The sequence below is a fragment of the Colletotrichum lupini genome, chromosome 3, assembly GCF_023278565.1.
Source record: "Colletotrichum lupini chromosome 3, complete sequence".
In the NCBI taxonomy this organism is placed as follows: domain Eukaryota; kingdom Fungi; phylum Ascomycota; class Sordariomycetes; order Glomerellales; family Glomerellaceae; genus Colletotrichum; species Colletotrichum lupini.
This window is the reverse complement of record NC_064676.1, coordinates 3,830,669-3,849,481: the sequence shown is the minus strand read 5'-3', so window position 1 is coordinate 3,849,481 and position 18,813 is coordinate 3,830,669. Positions and strand designations below refer to the sequence as shown.

At 53.0% G+C, this 18,813-nt stretch overlaps 4 protein-coding genes across 4 annotated transcripts; 2 read left to right on the top strand and 2 right to left on the bottom strand.

Moving 5' to 3' along the window:
- Window positions 1–409: 409 nt before the first annotated feature.
- On the bottom strand, window positions 410–3,789 carry CLUP02_05928 (uncharacterized protein; the record flags this gene model as incomplete). Its single annotated transcript, XM_049284933.1, has 15 exons — window positions 410–643; window positions 762–905; window positions 967–1,074; window positions 1,135–1,209; window positions 1,284–1,352; window positions 1,386–1,460; window positions 1,530–1,752; window positions 1,837–1,913; window positions 1,996–2,193; window positions 2,266–2,302; window positions 2,563–2,655; window positions 2,743–2,793; window positions 2,854–3,333; window positions 3,404–3,462; window positions 3,568–3,789. The coding sequence occupies 15 exons, from the start codon at window positions 3,787–3,789 to the stop codon at window positions 410–412; spliced, it is 2,145 nt and encodes a 714-aa protein (XP_049142076.1).
- Window positions 3,790–3,824: 35 nt separating this feature from the next.
- CLUP02_05927 (uncharacterized protein) lies at window positions 3,825–7,558 on the top strand (the record flags this gene model as incomplete). The annotated part of the gene is made up of 5 exons (XM_049284932.1): window positions 3,825–3,897; window positions 4,040–4,234; window positions 4,696–4,846; window positions 5,116–5,890; window positions 6,104–7,558. The coding sequence occupies 5 exons, from the start codon at window positions 3,825–3,827 to the stop codon at window positions 7,556–7,558; spliced, it is 2,649 nt and encodes an 882-aa protein (XP_049142075.1).
- Window positions 7,559–10,326: 2,768 nt separating this feature from the next.
- CLUP02_05926 (type III restriction enzyme) lies at window positions 10,327–13,705 on the bottom strand (the record flags this gene model as incomplete). The annotated part of the gene is made up of 2 exons (XM_049284931.1): window positions 10,327–13,443; window positions 13,502–13,705. The coding sequence occupies 2 exons, from the start codon at window positions 13,703–13,705 to the stop codon at window positions 10,327–10,329; spliced, it is 3,321 nt and encodes a 1,106-aa protein (XP_049142074.1).
- Window positions 13,706–15,011: 1,306 nt separating this feature from the next.
- On the top strand, window positions 15,012–17,744 carry CLUP02_05925 (TAP domain-containing protein; the record flags this gene model as incomplete). The annotated part of the gene is made up of 5 exons (XM_049284930.1): window positions 15,012–15,097; window positions 15,159–15,411; window positions 15,502–16,038; window positions 16,215–17,654; window positions 17,709–17,744. 5 exons carry the CDS (start codon window positions 15,012–15,014, stop codon window positions 17,742–17,744), a joined length of 2,352 nt encoding a protein of 783 aa, XP_049142073.1.
- Window positions 17,745–18,813: the final 1,069 nt, after the last annotated feature.

Here is an 18,813-nt window from a genome sequence, read left to right as displayed (position 1 = left end):
GTGTACCATGTCTGAGGGCCGCCGAGAGAAGGTTCAATTTGGGAGCCCATTGGGAATCTGACGTGCATAACTTGGGGACGAGTAAACTTTCAAAGGGTCTAGCGGAAGGAAACAAGCTCAAGGCAGAGAGAATAAACAACAACAATGTCACAACCCTCTTTCTTTTCATGTTGATACAGATTCGTGGCCTCTGTGTTAGTCCAATCAATGACTGGCTTGTCTATTGTGCGTCAGGTGGAACGAACATGGTCTCAGGAAACGGGTGTGCCTGTCTGGTGTAGAACTGCATCGGTTCAAAGAAGCGAGTAACCGGTACGTATCGTATTGGCCAAACAAAGAAGCAGAAATGCTGATGCCTTGTTACGACGCGGTCGAAAGTCCTAGGAAGAAAAAAAAGAGGTGGCCGCAATTAATCGGCGAAGCGGAGTTTGGTGATAGGCTGCTCTATTTCCGCAAAGCTGATTGGTGACGGAGGGACACCCATAGGGCTGACCGACGGGCAGACAGTTGGGGTCGGGATCGCTGATTCGTGACCGCCTACGTGTCGTCGATACACGACGGGCTTCTTGAGCCAATGGGATGGCGGCATAGGCTTTGCGGATGAACCGATACCCGTTGGAATGAGGGGGGTTCCTAACGAGTCCTAACTCTTGCGTTCTTTTTAGGGCCCCGGAATACGATACGAAGTACGGGATTCGGCGTGTTCAGGAACGGTCATGTAACGTGTAAGTGACGAGGCGGCTAAGTTATTGAGTAGGTACACAGGACGATGTGACGCCGCCTCTCTCCTGCGTTCGGGGTAAGTCATAGTGTGGACGGTGAGCCGGGAACCGATTTTGAGTCAAAAAGCTTGCTTGCTTTGAGTTTCTTGCTTCTTTCGTCTGTCGGTATACAGCTTGGATTGGCTTGCGTTAAAGTTACTGGGACAGGTGGACAGCCACGCCAGCCCTATGTGTGGAGAGGAACCGGGAGGGTTGTGCGAGTGCGAGTGATAGTGGTGGTGAGCAATTGGTTGACCAAGGTTCGTTTGAATGTGTTCCTGCGAGCAGACGCGCATCCGTCATGCGACTTTCCCTGCGCCAAAGTCCTGTGCAGCAAACAAGCATACACGACTGAGTACGAATCCCTGGGTACGGATTCGTTGGTGATATGCGCAACCGCGCAATCCAGCACCGTCAGAGCAACACGCCAAGCTTCAATCAACGCAAGCTAGGTGACGACTGACGGACGAGTCAAGACATGCAGGTCCATGTTATTGCTGTTCGTGCCCTAGATTTCCAGACTCCGACTGTCCCTGAACCCCGATTAGGTGAAATGCGAACGGTCGCTCGTGCGAAGCTGCGGGTTACGAGCTGTCAATGGCTCAGAATTCTCAACCTTCAAACTGTAACCCTGGTACCGCGTGCTCTGTACCGAACGTCATTCGGCCGACCCAGACCAGACTGGTGGGCTTTGCTTGGCTAATCAGACTGGGTGTGTAATCTTGGTGGGTGGGATAGAGAATCAGAGCGCCCGCTGGCCATTCCGACCCCTGCCTGTCCCGTGGTCTCTAGTGACAGGCCGGACGAAAATGCCGACCTTGACCGGAAGTTGAAGCAAAGCTTTTTGCCTGCTCCAGCGTTTTCTTCTCTCCTGGTCTGTGGATGCGCTGGCTTGATCGGCCCCCAACAGTAAGCAGAGGCCATGGCAGTTGGTCCGCAGTGGACCGTTTTCAATAAACTCCACATATCACGGACCACGAGTTGATGGAGACTGGTGATATCAGCAACGCGCGAGAAATGGTATCCGGACGGGCGCCAAGGGCGTCATTGGTCAATTTCCGCGTTGAGAGGTGACATAATGAGAGAGGGTTGGTGTTGGTCTCGAATCAAACTGGACCCCGTCTGCCGTTTTTGGCAAACGCAAGGGGAGCCCTGATCTGCTGGTCGTTGAGAAGGCCTATCGCAAAGACGTAGGTACGCATCACAGTGGATGGCAGCATGGCATTGCTGCGACCTTGAGGGCCTGCGGAGGAGGCTGAGGGCCCTTTGAGACTCTGAGTGACAGAAGAGCGGAATTTGGAGTATGTAAGACAGCCAACAGTTCGCTTGGGAATGGTCCCAGGTTGGCGGAGAATGAAACGACCCAGTGGGAAGTCATGGATCGGGCTGGCGGGTGGAGATTGATGAGCGGGTTAGCTTTGGGACTTTGGTTCTGATGGGCTGATTTTGACGGGGGTAAGCGAGAGAGACTCAGAGCGAGGCCAAATTAAGTCTAATCCCTGACCCAGTTTCCGAGTGTAAAAAAGGTACCGTGCATGAGACTATGAGTCTTGTCCAGTCTTGCTCATGTCTTGGTTCTCATGAGGACTCTTAGCTTGCCGCCCTACCGTTAGCGGCCTCAAAGCCACGACCGGTGCAACAGGTGTGCAGGAGAGAGGGCCATAATAAGGTGGTAGGTAGATAGCGAGCTATGCTATGCTATGCTGTGCTGTGCTGTGCTGTGCTGTGCTGTGCTGTGTAGGTATGATGACATGGTACGGAGTAATGCTGTGCAATGCGGTATCGTGAGAATAGATGTCACTGGTGACTGGCGAGCTTGGCTGTGCAGATGCGTTTCTGGTCACTCGTATGTTGATCTGGACGAAAGCGTCCCGACTCAAGGGCGCTGGTGAGGCTGGACAGCCAAGTCGTTCCCTAGAGGTTTCGAGTGTATCCGTAGTCCGTACAGAGTACGAAGTAATGCGTAGGGAGGCACTGTCACCTGTGGACAACGGCGAGAGATGAGGATGCCCAATAGCCCACTTCAGCCCATCTTCAGCGGTGCATGTTGAAACTTGATCGAACCTTGCGATACGCCCCCATCTGTGGTCACGCCTTGCTGCCGTCTCCATTTGTGAAGTGACTCTGTGCAGAGGGAGATGTTCTGGCGCCCGTCCGGCTGGCGCACCCTGCTTTCGAATACAGTACCGGACCAGACCCTTGCGTTTCCCGCTTCTCGGGACCCATCAAGATTTGCGAGCTGGAGAAGGCAGCCGTCAATCCGATACATCGTTCTGACGGGTTGTACGGAGTACTTTGTACTATTTGGGGTTGGCAATGGGTTTGCGTTTCCCGCCCCTCGAATGGAGCATTCAGGGACGAGAGAATTCGTCTGCCTCCTGTGAGGTGCGCGGCGGTATGGAAGTTGGATGGGTGCAATGCACCATGGTGAGCTGTGCTTGAACTCCCAAGCTGGACCGCAAGTGACAAACAGCAGTAGATGTGACAAGCAGCAGCAGCAGCAACAACAACTAGAACAACAGACACGGAGTCGGAGTCGGGGCCACAGGCTGGTTGAGGTTCCATTGTTTTGCTGACAGCAGCGTCATTGGTAGCATAGGAATTGAGACGTCAAGTTGCAGTGCAAGGTGTTCATTTCTGACACCCAGTGACCCAGGGTAGCGAGGACAGCTAGCATCTGGTGTTCCGGGTTGCCGTTACTCTGGCGGCTGGGTGTCTCTTAATGGGGCAGAGTATTGGTGATGGTATCATTGCTTCGAAGGAAGTGATGCGAGGTGATGAGAGGTAGTCGGTGCTAATCGTGTACTTTGATGCTTGATTCGGGGGGGCTGTGCTCATGGGGTTGTCCACCGCCGTGCAGTTTGAGCAGCGGGCAGCATAGCTGCGGTGACCCTAACAGCGGGTCTTTCCAATGTTCAGGTGGCCCGGAATGAGGTGCAGCCAACATTGTTTGGAACGAGTGGAGTTTTGGCTTGTTGCCGGCGGGTGGGCTTAACGGAAAATACTGGCGAGAAATCTTCATTTCCATGTTGGACGAATGATTGCTGGTGAAAAGGCGAGTCGATGGGACTCTGGGAGGTTGAGACCGAGGAGACCGAGGATGGGACTGTGGTGGAAGATGGCAGAATAGAGGACAGTACGTACCTAAGGTAGGGTAGGTAGGTACATACCTACTATGGTACAGGTAAGGTGGTGGTGGTGGGGTTCAAGGCTGGAGGGCACCCTCGGTACGTATCTTTTTTGGTGACCGGGGGTTGGATCCTTCCTGATCCGCAAAGCCCAGACTCCGCCTCCACTGGGCCACGGCGACGCTCTCCCATTGGCTAGTCGATTAGGCAGCAGCCTTTCGCCCCGGACGCTCTCTTCAGAGTTCTGGTCCGCTCAATTGTCGCTCCCGTTCAGCGCAGCGGCGCTCTCTCTCTCTCTCTCCACCGGTGCTCGTCTGGCTGCTGGACTTTCTCTCACTCTACTGCGTAAGGTGCTCAGTGCTGGGCTGCTTTTCTAATCAAACCTCGATGACCTTCGACCCCCGGTACACCAACAACCGCCTCTTCCTCGCTCACGACCACCACGCGCCTCTTCTCTCTCCTTCCACCCACCCTCAATCCTCGACCGAATCCTCTTCCTCCTCCTGCTTCTCTTCCTCTTTTTTTTTTTGTTGCTCTCCTCGATTTCTAGGATATCCAAGCCGCTTCCTCGACACCAAACCCAATCCCGTCTTGTCCCACTGAGGCCGCCGCACTCCAGTCCGCTTCTTCCTCGTCTCTTGCTCTTCCTCCCGGATACACATCATCCTCAAAGAATATCGCCCACGGCAAGCAGCTCAGACTATCTACGTCTGCTTTCTTCCATCCTCGTGTGCATACGCCGACGCGTACGACAGCTGGGACGAAAAGGCGCATCATACTACATTGTCTTGCTCCTATACCCGCAGACAGGACCCCTCAAAATCAGGCAGACTTCAACGGCCTCGCCTTAAATCCACTACTCGCCTGCTCTGCTCGCCTTTCGCCTCGTCTGGCCTTCCGTTGCCATCTCCCCATACCATCGACGTTATCGCCTTCGATACCATCTTTCATCTCGACGTAAGGCCCCGTCTCGTCCTATTCTTCCTCTTCCTCTCTCTCTCTCTCTCTCTCCCCCTCTTCATCCACTTTGTCCACACGATATCCGTCTCAAACATTTCCCGCCACCTCATCACATTGGCCAATCCTAAACCTTGGGCTTGCTCAAGAGGCTAGGACTACTACATCAGACCTACCAGTGAGGTCCTGGTCGTGACTCACACTCCGTGTCCTATTCAGCCCTACAACTCCATGAACCCTCAAGAGATCTAACACAACCTAGCCGACAGAGTTCTGGACACCCGTGTCATCACCGTCACCATGTCCGTCTCCGTCAACCCTCGACGCAGGACTCCGGTGACTCGCCCGGAGTCTCCTGCCGGCACTGGCCTCACTCTTAAGACCAACAGCCTCCGCAAGGGCGCTACCTTCCACTCTCCCACCAGTCCTACCTCTTCTATGGATGATGCCTTGACTGCTGCCCCTCCAAGCCTTCGACGCTCCCAGACCAACCTGGACGACGTTGTCGACGCCCACTGCCGCCGCATGGCCTTGATCGTCGACGACATTGACAAGTCCCTTGCCAACATCAACCTGGTCTCCCCCAAGACCAAGTCTTTCCGCGACGATAGTCTTCCCGTTCCCAGAGGCTTCCTCAACCTGCCCGTTGTCGACCCCGCCATGGCAAAGGAAAAGTCAAAGGAGACGGAACGTCGCATTCTGCGTCCCAGAACCCGCCGTTCCTCGAGACATCATGAATCAGACAGCGGACTCGGAACCTCTGTCGCCCCCACCACCGAGACAGAGCCTGCAACCACCGCATCAAAGAAGGCATCCGCCATCACAAGGTCCGCTGCCAACACTTCTTCTGCCACCATGGAGAAGCTTCCCGCCCTTAGCTCCAAGGCTGTCAACCGCATTCACGAGCACGTCCTCCGCCCACTCCGGGCCAAGCCTGCTCTCAAGGACTTTGAGCCGATTGTTCTTGACATCCCCAGACGCATTAGGGAGAAGGAGATCATCTGCCTGAGAGATCTCGAAAAGACCCTTATTTTCATGGCACCCGTAAGTCATTCACTAACTGAAACTGGAGTTTGGGCAATTACTTATCGATCGTTGATGAAGGAGAGGACCAAGACCGCCGCCTTGTACCTCGATTTCTGCCTGACGTCGATCCACTGCATTCAAGCAACCGTGGAATACCTAAGCGACCGAGAACAGACTCGACCAAACGACCGCCCTTACACTAACGGATACTTCATCGATCTCGTGGAACAGATTCGCCAGTACGCAGGACAACTTGCTGCCGCCAAGGAGACTGGATCAGACGCCGCTGAGATGGACGTCGACCCGTACGATATTCGCTCCCAATTGATCCCTCACTCGACTAATTTGTTCCGTAGGACCGACGAGATCAAGCTCTTCGGAGGCATCGCTGACAACGGCCGCCCTGCCGAGCTCATCCGTATTCGCAAGGATGGTAAGGCCATTTCAATGGCCACCGGCTTGGAGGTCGATTTGGATGACCCCAAGAGCCCCATTCAGATGAAGCGCTCATTGAGCCAGCAGTTGGAGGATGACGAGGAGATTATGCGGTCCATGGCTCGCCGCAAGAAGAACGCCAGCCCTGAGGAGCTTGCCCCCAAGAAGTGCCGTGAGCCTGGCTGCAACAAGGAGTTCAAGCGTCCTTGTGACCTGACCAAGCACGAGAAGACTCACTCTCGTCCTTGGAAGTGCCCCGTCACTTCATGCAAATATCACAACTATGGCTGGCCGACCGAGAAGGAGATGGATCGCCACCACAACGACAAGCACTCGTCGGCCCCGCCCATGTACGAGTGCTTGTACAAGCCCTGCCCATACAAGTCTAAGCGGGAGTCCAACTGCAAACAGCACATGGAGAAAGCCCATGGCTGGCAATACGTTCGCACCAAGACCAACGGCAAGAAGCCCTCGAGCGTTGCCGGCAGTGTCGCCCAATCCACCCCTCTTCTCAACCAAATGCCCACTCCCTCTACGAGCAGCGCCGCTACCCCGCCTGCTCCTTTGGACCAGGCTCAGCAGTTCAACTTCAACGACCCTCTCCTCGCTCCAATGCACCCCATCGGTCCTGTTGGCGACTTTGCTTCCCACATTGACGGCATGGAGTTCCCTTCCTACATCTCGGACGAGGAGTTTGACCAAATGGTTGGTCAGGGTGGGTTCGATGGACAGATGGATTTGGAGATGTCCCTGTCTCCTTCCGACCACAACACCCCTGCCACCGAAATCTCGACTGGGCCATACATTTACCAGGACGGCCCCGACTTCACGGTGAACGAGGATATCTACGGCGCACACGCCCAGATCCCCACCCCAGACAGAGCCGTCTTCGCTCAGAAGGAGCTGGACATGGCTTTCCCTATCTACCAGCCTGTTCCTGCTTGCCAGCCTCAGATTGTTCCTGCCCAAACTGCACCACACATCTCTCCTATTGGTCAGGGCAACGCAATGCTCTTTACGCTCAACTCATTGGCCGAGGTTGACGAGGGTTTTGAGGACAACTACACCGGTGGTGGAAATGAATTCTGCGGCAACGACTTCCAGCTGTTCCCTGCCAACAACGTGACCAAGATGTACGAGCCACTCTTCGGCGAAGTGCCAAGTGCTGGCTTGGGTTACTCGCAAGCGTCACAGGATCCTTTCCAATCCATCGACTGGAACTTGGATTACCAAAATTTTCAAAGCCAGTAAATGTGTACTAGGGCTTGGTGCGTTGGAAACTTGTGACAAAAACGTTGATCTGGCACGGGGCCAGCTAATGATTTGATGACTGGATGGGATGGGCCTCACAAGAGGTTCGAGGAAGTCGGACGTTCGACTTTTCCTCTTTTGCGTACTTTGTATTATTGATCTCGCACATCTACGCTGCTTGCTCCAGGACTTGTCTTGTTTCTCATTTTTGATTCACATGAGATTGACGATAGAGAAGATGGTTTGGTGTAGTGGGATACGTGGTGGATGGGTAGCCAGACTTGAGAGTCTATGGTTTGAAACTCCACGATTTGAGGATGAGGGTCTAGAGACATATCTCGCTCAATTTGATATGGCATTTTTGAAGCCACAAAAACAAAACCGTCTCCGAGTGCCCGTTGAGCAATGCCCTGAGATGACACACTGACTTGACTACCATTAGGTAGTCTCGTGTTCGCTGATGGATAGTTTGCTCTGGGTTCTCAGAGGCACAGAAAAAAAGACACCAACACCAAACACCAATAACAACGGCAAAAACATGGAGCAAAGGCACAGCAGCTCTACCTTGGGGAGTGAGACTTGGAAACGCAGTGTCCCGAAACTAATTCGGGCCTCCGCGGGGAGAGGGACATGAATGACGTGGTGGTTGTGGGAGTAGCTATGAGTCTTTGCGGCGAAGCCAAGTGTTGTCTCACCTACTTTCCTCAACGTCAGAGGGGCGGGCATACGGGGGAAAGAGCCGGTTGTGGTATATTTGGCCTCGCCTCGGGGATCGGCTGGGAGACATTGACTACGAAGGAGGGATCTGAGGATGGATCTGCAATCTGAACACGAGGAAGGGCTCTTTTGTCCGGCTGAGTTATTTTGGAAAAGGGTATTTCGAGTCAATCTTTCCCTTGCACGGGGTTTGATGCTTGGTTGTTTGGAGGGACATTTTTGAAGGACATTTTGGAGGAACATTAGGCAGTTAGATAGATACCCCCCCATTTCCCCCAAAAAGTAGATAGGATCGAATCTCATTACTTATTGTGTGAGACATCGGTGCTAGGTTCAGCTTTGATTGTGACTTTTTGAATGCAGTGAAATGTAGCGTAGGTAGGTAGGTGTGCTCTTGTCAGCATTGTAGCCGTTTGTGCCCGTGACCGTTGCCCGTTGGGCCGAATTCCGTCCGGGTCGGGGGGACTCTGGATATAGTCCATGTGTCGAATGACGTAACAGCACTCAAGCTCTCCCGGGAGCACTATGCATACATGAAATGGTGCGAAGGTCGCCTTTAGTATGAGGGCCCTACTACCCTGGCTTCCGAGAGTGTGTATACTGTCGCGAGCATAAGGTAGTTCCGGGGTGAAAGTGGTCGCTTCTGGAGCATGTTGCTGCCTTAGGTAAGCCGACCTTTCCCTGTGCGGTCCTCGCTCCAGCTCTCCACTGGCAGCTGCTGCCGCCGTTCAAGAGCTCCCGTCCCCGTGCCCCACCTCGTCACCTTCCATTTTCTTCCCCCCCCAAAAACGCGGCTGCGAAATTTTCTTTCCAACAACCTCAACCTTCACCTTACCTCAACCTCGTGGTACCGTCGCCGGCCCGACAGCTCAGCACCGACCTCGACGCGAGCGAGACTTTTTCTTTTCTCCTTTTTTTAGACTATCATGCAGACTATGCAGTTTACCGAAGTCTAACAGGGAAAAAGGTAAGCTCCATTCCCATTCCCTATTTCTTTCGAAATATCTCCTTCCCCCCAAAGCAACCAAGCTTGGGGAGAGAGGGAACACGACCATGATATGATGAATCCATCAAAACCTTTTATACTCATAGGAAGAGCCGTCTGAGACGCCCCGAGCATTCCAAACAAAATCATGAGGAGGGATACCGGGGTGGGGAAGAAGAAGGGGGAGACGAAAGAAGGAAGAGAGGAAGACGGGAAAGGAGAAGGAAGAACAGGAAGACCACGACGCGAATCTTTCGATCTTGAACTCGCCTCCATGCAAGCGCTGCCCGCCGGAACCAAATACTCCCCGACCAAAAGCACACCCTCCTTATTCCAAACCTTTGAGGCGCACTCTCCACTGGGAGCTCTGCGCCTTTTGGGGAGAAGTGGTCGTGCTGTCGGGTGTTTGTAGGAAAGGGGATGGTCGGGCAGCGTGGAGTGTTTCGTTCGGGTTGGGAGAGTCGTGGTTTTTTTTCCCTCAGTATTCTTTCCTTTTCCTCTATTTCTCTTTTTCGGACTTTGGATTCCCTTGACTTTCCTCTTTCCTGGGTACTTTTTTTCTGGTTTTGGCTCCTCGGCTTCGCCTCTCGTGAGAACCTCCTATCTTGAAACTCCGGCGTTATTGGGGCCTGGGGAAGATTGCATCGTCACGTGCTGTCCTTGGGTTCTTGTCGGGGGGGTAGGGGGCGGCGGGGGGTGAGGTGGGAACGTTGTGCTTTTAAATCGGGTTTCTGACATTTACTGGTCCAAATTTGTCTTATTTTGCATTCGGCTTGCTTCTCAAGGGATTGCTTTACTGACTTGGTATCGTTAGGAAAGTTACGCGAGCGTCGTTGTTCAGACGTTGGATTGCAGGGTTGGGTATAGGATGTATGAGGGGTGTAGAGGTGGTATTATGGTCTGCAGAGGACCGAGGTAGGTCAGAGCGAGATCAATATATCTTCATTCAATCGTTATCCGTCCCTTGTGCTTGTGTCCTTGAGCTAGTGATGTCCCCTTACCGTCTTTGATACATTATGATCCGTACTCCGAGCATGAAGAACTCTCAAGTGACCTAATGACCACATCACTCGTCGCTATCACTGTCAAACACCGGCCGCCTCCTCTGCAGCCGTCCACCGCCCTGCGCTCGCGGAGTAGCATCCACTTCAGACCCATCATCCTCTGGATCCACGAAACCCAGTATCTTCTTCCCCTTGCTGCTCATCAGCACGCCATCAAGGTCCGGCAACGAATCCACAGACTCCTGCGTCCCTGGAAACTCAGTCGGTACATAAAACGGCCGAGCAACTCCTTTGGGCTGTGGCCTTGCGGAAGAGATCACGATGGGACTCGTCGCGAGCGTCGATGACGTCGGCTGGATACTGGAGACGGGGTGGTCGTCCGAGACGACAAAGTCGAGCAGGTCGCCTCCGCTGTCTGAGCCGTCCGTCTCCATCGCGTCGCTGTCCCTGTCGCAGGCGTCGCCTAGTTCGTCGCTGTTGATGCCGCGGGCGACTCTCTTTGAAGCCTTCCTGCCTCGTCCTCTTCCTGCGGTCTTCTTTGGCGGGCGGCGGGGAGGCGATTCCTCGTCCATGGTCTCATCCATCTCGTCGTCGACTAGGGCTGAAGCGGATGCGAATGCTGCGGCGCGCTTTGTGGTCCCGGTCGATCGACGTTTCTTTGGCGGTGACTCCTCAATAGGCTCGTCTTCGTCGGACGACACTGCCGTCGTGGCTTGCCCCAGAGGCCCAGGACCCGACGCTCCATCTTCTGTATCGCTCGCAAACGATGGCACGGGAATCTCCTCGTACCGGGTCGTGTCTTCCTCCCCGAAACGGCGCACCCAACGATTTCTCTCATCTTGATTCTTGGCAAACTTCTGACATAACTTAACGTACCTTTTGGTACGCTGGCTGTGCTGAACCTTGCTGACCGGTCGAAGTCGGCGCTGGAGCAAGGGGTACGACGTCAGCTCCGGCATCTCTGTTTCTTCAATCTTTGTCCGACTGGCAGGTAGCGACCGGTACACCTTATCCAACTCGACCAGTTGCGCTTCTGTGAGCATGACCGAATCGAGCGAGGGCACGTCGGTGATGAAGTCAGCCTCCGTCGGCTGTTGCTCTTGCTCTTGCTTTTTGGGGCGGCCTCTTTTGGGCGCCGCACCGGGTTTGCCGATGGCAGACGCCTTCACGAAGCCCATCTCGACACCGTCGGGCATGTGGAACTTCTTGGGCGGCAGTTTCTTCCTCGCTCTTCCCTTCTTGGGCTCTGGGAGCGACGGGTTCTGCGTATTCTCGATGGGGATCTCAATATGCTGCATGTCCACCTCCGGGCGGATCTCCCGAGGTACGATGCGAGTGGAAAGGTCGTGACGGAAGTTAAACTTGCTCCCTTCGCAGATCAACTTTTGCATCTCCGCATAGTTGTCTTTCGACCTGGCAAAGGCATCCTCTTCCTTGCCCCTCATCAATAGTAGCACGATATTTCCAGCCCTCTTTCGGCCCGTTCTACCCATTCGTTGTAACATACGAATAGGCGAGGACGAGGCGTCGTAGCAAACAATCAAATCGACTTGGCCAATGTCCAGTCCCTCTTCTCCGATGGACGTTGCGACCAGGACGTTGTATTCGCCATCTTTAAACTTTTGTATTGTCGCAATTTGTTCGGCCTGCTTCATGCCTGCGGATCGCTTCGAGTCGGCTTGTCCCACGAAGACAGTGGCTTTGATCAGCGGTTTGTGCACATTCAGTACCTTGACGATATCTTCGGCACTGTCTCTGTACTCGCTGAACACTATAATTCGAGTGGAAGTCGCACCGGCATCCATGAAATGATTTAGGACGGTGTCCTGGAGAGCGGCAAGCTTTGGGTGCCCGACGAAGCCGTCTAGGCGAAGCCACTTTTCCACCCTGGTCATCATCTCCTGGAAGCTCGAGTCGTTAACAATTTGCTTCTTGTATTTGGAGCCCTTTTCTCCCTTGTCCTCAATCTCGCTTCGAAATTCTTTGAGGTTTTCGTAAAAAGGCCTGATGCCATGAAAGTTGAGTAGTTTGATCGCGTGAGCCAAGCTTTGCAAGATACTGAAGATAGCCCTCATCATGAACTGTACCCCAGGGTTGGCTCTTCTGCCGACGTTGGCGAACCAATCTTGTTGCTGCTTCACCAGACCATATGTCGTAATCGCCATTGGATCTCTTCCGTAGTAGATGTTTTGCTGGGTCAGCTTATCCATCAGCGGTTTCAGGGCTTTCGTGAATAGCTCCTTGATCTCGCACATCTCATCCGAGGGGTCGAGTACTACTTGCTCGACATTCCTCGAATGAACGTATTGACGAATATCAATCGAATCCTCTGTGCGGATCTCGATGTGGGATATTCCGAGATTGTCTATAATCTCTTGCACAGTCTCGACCTTGGACCCTGGTGTTGCTGTTAAGGCAAGTAGACGGAAGTATGGATTGTATTGGCGTATCCTCTTCACCACTTTTGCGTACGCGTACTCGCCCGTTGCTCGATGAGCCTCATCAATTACCAAGAGTACAATGGATTTCGGATCTGCGTAGCCGTGTGAAATGTCGTTTTGAAGAGTTTGCGGCGTCATGAAAAACACCCGCTTTGACGCCCACTCGTCTACCCTGAGAGTGGGCGCCGTGTCGCCAGTGAGAAGAGTAGTCTCTGACCGGGGTATGCCCACAATATTGAAGCAAGCGTCGACTTGTTGAGCTACGAGAGGTTTCGTAGGCGCAACAAACACGATCTTTGCGTCCTTTGTCCAACGGTAGTAGTTGAGCATCACCGTTGCAGCAATAAACGTTTTGCCGAGACCTGTAGGTAGCGCGACGAGTGTATTGTTGAACAGACCGTTTTTGACGATACTGAACTGGTAATCTCTCGTGGCTCCTAGGTTGGTGGGATATATCCATGTCTTCATGGCCTCACGATTTATGGCGTGTTGAGAAGGGGCCTCCACTGGCTTGTCTCCTCGGTAGACACGACCAAAGCCTGGCTGCTGCGCCTGAGTTGAGGCATCATCTGCCACTCTGCCGCCTAGTAAAGTTGTCTGGCGAAAGTTTGATGATGAAGTGCGTGTTAGTCCGTTTCTGGCGAGTGGTGCAACAGGCTCCGGTGAAGAGGAGAATGCGTCTGAAGGCAAATCATCCAACTCGGTCCCGAGAGGCTGAACCACTGTCTTTGCCGTGTTCTGAGGTGCTTGTTAGCACATGCTTTTCTCGTGAAAGTCAATAAGCAAGCCAACTTACTCTTGGTCCTATATTATGACCAGATGGTTGCGCCTGACGTCCAGCGTTGGCCCGGCTATAAGATGGTGCCAGGGCTTGGGCAACAGACGAAGTTCTGCCATTCTGTACATTGATGCCCGAGCTCGCAGGTATGACTTGGCTCTGACTGAGTGCCTCGACCAAATCCTCGTCTGCGAGATCGTCATCGTATTCGTCTGAAACCATTTCGCGGAAGAATGATTGGTACTCAATCAATCAGTCACTGAATCACCTTTGAGATGCGATCATAGTGCGGTCTATTTGTGAAACGGCGATCTCACGATGCTTGGGACTTTGGCGAGGATGTTCGTGAGATAGTCGACCCAGTAATCAAAGGCGCGGTGGCAACCTCTTTACGCCTAGTACATCACTTTCCGCCGTAGACGCGTCGTCGCGCGAAAGCGTATCTGAGTCACATGATCAAGTTTGCTTATGTAATTGCAAATAGAGTTGAGAACTCAAGCTCCCCAGGGTCTCAGGCGCCCCAGGAGTGATCCGATAAGTTGATACCTACTTGGTCCTTAGGGGTATGTTTAAACTCCCTACCAGGTAGTGTGGGTCTGACCAGGGTAGAGCAGTGACTCTCAATGGCCAAAATTTTGTTCGACGTGCACAAGAATCTCGAAAGTAATGCTGCTGATGTAATCTCGAGAAGCATGGGCGAAGATACCTGACAAGGGGGTTAAACTTTGGCCTGATACCGTAGTAATGACCCCCCCTAGGTAGGTAGTTGAGGTGGGAGTCCCGTGCACGGCTTTAGCCTAATACGGTTAGGGTTAGAGGTTAGGATCGGCCAGGGTTCGGGTCATTGGCTAGGATTCGGATTATAGATAGTCTTCGGGTTCCTGGAGTATGTATTTTTCCGTTACTTTCAGGTGAAGTGCACGGGACTCCCACCTCAACTAGGGGGGGTCATTATCAGTTTATGTGTAGACTCCGGGGCAGAGGACGAGGTACCTGAGGCACTTTGGTGCCCTCCCTCCCCTGAGACCAATTCACAATGCTTTGTACTTATTCCCTCCCAGGTAAAGCTTCAACGAAGTGATACTCGGGCGTCATTCATTTTACTCCCATGAACCTTTGTCTTTATGATTGCCGTAGACTCATCAAAGGCTTCCTCTCGCTTATTCGCAATACTGCTGTGCCAATCATCGGCGGTGGGTAGCTGACACATGGGTGACCAAACAAGGAAAACCAGGTAGGCATGTTCGTCTACTTCCTGAAAGGAGCTTTCCCAAGGTCTCACTTGTTGACCGTTCCTTTGCGAAGCCGTACCTTACCATAGCTTCATAAGGGAGACCAAATAGGCAGCCGTGGGAAAGAAATCGACATCCAATGACTGCCTTGACATCCTGCTTGCCTAGGTAGGTGCCTGCCTTCCAATGATTATGTAAGGAGGTAAACTATAAAGAGTGAGGCGCGTGGCTGGCCAAAACGTAAATCGGCTAGTCCGATTTGAGGGAGGTCGCATGCGACCGGAGCGTTCCTGCCTATGTACCTGGTGGAGGAGGTCTGTAGTGGGGCTGACCCAAACGTCACTGCTCTTCGCGACCGACGAATTTCTTCACTGCTTTCTCCGTCACCTCATCACTCACCCATAACCTGCGACACCACCCCTAAAACCGCGCATTCTTTGCAGAGATCCGCATCGACGGCTTTCTTACATTCTTCTCTGTCGAGGGCTCAAAGCGATACCGATTTTACATACTCTATTTACGGCGGCCCACGAGTCTGCGCCTTGGCCCATCCGGCCTTTGTCTTCTGAAGCTGTCCGCGACACAGCGAAACACAACCGTCTTTCGCTTGACACTAATTCAGAGAAACCTTTGAGGATTCGACAGGCTTTATTTGACTTCTCTGGAAGCGCGCTGTCATCTCGCTCTCGCTCAAACGTGTACCCTTCAGCGAAAAAAAAAAACAAGCGAAAACAACCTACGAACATTCTCTACCCACGAACGTCCTCGACCTACAATCACCTCTAGCTACATCTTATTCGTTGCACCACTCCAAAGATGGCGCCTCCAAGAGCTCCTCGCGGCACTCCATCGGGACCAGCACGCGAGGGTCGCAACTCCACATTGGGTGCCAAAACCTCGCGCGGCGGTGGAATCCAGAAGCGCAAAGGTGGCAGAACCCAAACCGACAGGGATGGAGATCTCGACATGGGAAGCGGCGCTGGAGCCAGCAGCACTCGCCGTTCAAACAACGTCAACAGAGGACCGTCGGACGATTCCAACAATTCGAGACCTCAACGATCGGCGAGATCCAACGGTCCGCCCACTAAACCCGGCTCGAAAGTACACCAGGCGATTGCTCGACACTTGGACACTGGCGATGGAAATGACCTGGTATCGAGAAGGAAAGGACAGGGACCTGGTCTCGTCTGGCTCAGTGTCAAGGGTTTGAAGGAGAGCAAAGCTGCGAGCAACAACGACGGTGGACTGCGGGATCTGATCATGTTTCTGGAGCGGAAAGCCACAACTCTGTCCGGTCGCAATAAAACGGTGCACATCAAGAAGGTATGTCGCGTTGCTGTGAGGCTTGGGGGAACTACATAGGGACGCCGAATGATCCAGCCTCGTTGAAACGCCAGTTACTCCGCGAAACGAGAAACAAATAGCTCATACCGGCTGCTTATGCCCCCTCCTGATTGGGGTGAAGTTTATAAGCTACGAAAATCGCTAACATTCAATAGTCAAGTCTGAAGGGGGATTTGGTCAGCGTTGCGGCAAGCAAGGAAGATGCGGAAGAAATCCTGAAGGTCAACTCGTTTACATTTGCCGGTACTCAGCTGGAGATCACCGATAGTGACGGATCCATGGCCAAAGCAAATGAGGCATCTGCTGCCGCACAGGAAACAAAGCAAAAACTCCAAGGCATCATGTCACTCAGATACGATATGGAGAACAAGCTTCTGCGACTTGACGCTCTGAACAAAGATGAAGGCTTGATCCAAATGGGAATGCTGGAATCCAAGGATAGAGCTGAGAAGCTCTTCAAGGTCATGATGAGAATCTGCGACGAACTGTTCAAAACAGCACAGGAAAAGATTGATGCAATTCACAGCATCAGCTTGGCCAACAACAACATTGATACAGTCGCGCAAGTCGAAGAGATGGCGGATACCTTCCCTGATCTCAAGAATCTTGATCTTAGCGGGAACCAGATCGACAACATCGCAGGCCTGTCAAGATGGAGATCGAAGCTCAAGAAGCTTGAGACTCTGTATCTGACGGGCAATCCGATTCCGATCGCGGACCCCAAAGTCGTGCTCGAGCTGTTGCACTTCTTCCCAAAGTTGCAAGTTCTGAACGGTGAGCAATTGACACCGGAACGAATTGCGGAACTCAAGGCAGCTGGCCGCCCGAAACCGATCCCTCAACGTGGGCCCGACTTCCGGGACGCCAACGGCATTGGAGAAGCCTTCCTGTTGGAATTCTTCCTTGGTTTCGACACCGACCGCACTGCTCTCCTTGCCAAGTACTACGACGACAATAGCCAATTTTCTCTCGCGGTCGACACGCGCGCCATTCGAGACGAGAACCAGCCGCAGCCGATGCCCTGGTCATCCTACATCAAGCAGTCTCGCAATCTGATGAAGATTACGACGCCGGCCGCTCGAGCTGCCAGGCTGATCACAGGCAGGGAGGCGATCTGGAATCTGTGGAACGACCTCCCGAAGACACAGCACCCAGACATCAAGACGGACATCAGCAAATACATCATGGACTGCCATCTCCTGCCTGGTCTTGCCGACCCTTCTGGCCAAACCCAAAGCGGCGTGGACGGCATGATCATCTCAGTACATGGTCAATTCGAAGAGTGCGACAAAGCTGGCAAGACAGGACTGAGAAGCTTCTCGCGCACATTCGTTCTGGGACCCGGACGCCCCAACACCAACCCGATCCGCGTCGTCAGCGACATGATTTCCCTCAGAGCCTTCAATCCCCTTCCGAACGTCTTTGTTGCCGAAGCCCAAGCACCGGCTCCGTCTGCTCAGGAGCAAGAACAGCGACAGGCCATGATCGTCGAGCTATCGAAGCAGACGACAATGACACCCACCTACTCGGAAATGTGCCTGTCCGATGTCGCATGGGATTTCACCAGAGCCTTGGCAGTCTTCCACGAGAAAAAGGTAAGAAACCCCGAAACCTGGAACATTCGAAAACCAATACTAAGCCTCGCGTAGTCTCAATTACCACCAGATGCCTTTGCCAGCGTTTAGAAAATGCTTTGCTCGTCCCCGTCGTTCTGGGGGCCTTGAGGGGCCCGGAGGACATGGATGGATTAGGCAAGATCACGATGGGGCCGTACTAGTTGTGTACGACATCGGCCGTCTGGCCCACACGGGGCGAAATATTGAATAGAGAAAACCGAAAAGGAAGGGGGAAGAGAGGATAAAACTCCACACTCTTGTTGAAATGGCGAACAATATTGGGAAGGGGTCCTGGACAATCGTCCATGCTCGGAGGAAAGGAGGAATCGTCATTTACCCCAGGCGCGAGGTGGAACTAGATGGGAAAAATCCAGAGATCGGCTTGGCGATGGATTTTGGGGACGTTCCCGAACGGCATTCGTACCAATATACACTTGGCCGCGAAAGAAGAAGCGAAGCGCATCATAGAGGCAGCGGCTTTTTGTTTTGGAGTTCAAGGAGATGATTGCCATTACAGTCGTAGGGTGGTGGAACTTGAGAAATACCATTGAGATTGCTCGCCTACCTAAATCGTTCAGCAAATCGCCTAGTTGCAGTAACCGTGCTGACATTGACGATTCGAGAGCGACGCGATCTGCAACTTGGATTCACTTTGCCAGTCGAAGACTAAACGTGGAGTAAAGAAAGGAATCACCTAGGCACACGACATCAAAGACAAACGTCATTGATGGATTCCCTGGGCTATGGTGACATTTCGCAAATGACAGATTCAGCATAGACCATACACCAAGAAAATGCATATTTAATTACAAGGCTGAAAGACTAATGATCAAAAGAAGGCATCTTCTGAGTAAACCAATAGGAGCGACGGGGTATGAGTCGATAAAGGGCCGAGTGGGAATTCCCGCAGGCGCGCGCTGGCTATAATGACGGTCACGAGATGACGGAGGTGACGAGGAAGAGACATTCTGCCTTTTTTTTTGAGTTTAATGAAGAGCGGCAAGGAAAGGTCAAGGGCAGGAAGATTTTGGTGATTAGTTCCAGTTGCGTTCGCCAGTGATGGCAGCGAGTGACATTCATGTTCATCTTTTTGGGGTGGATAAGAACGAATCGGATCCGAAGGAGTGAGTGTACGGAT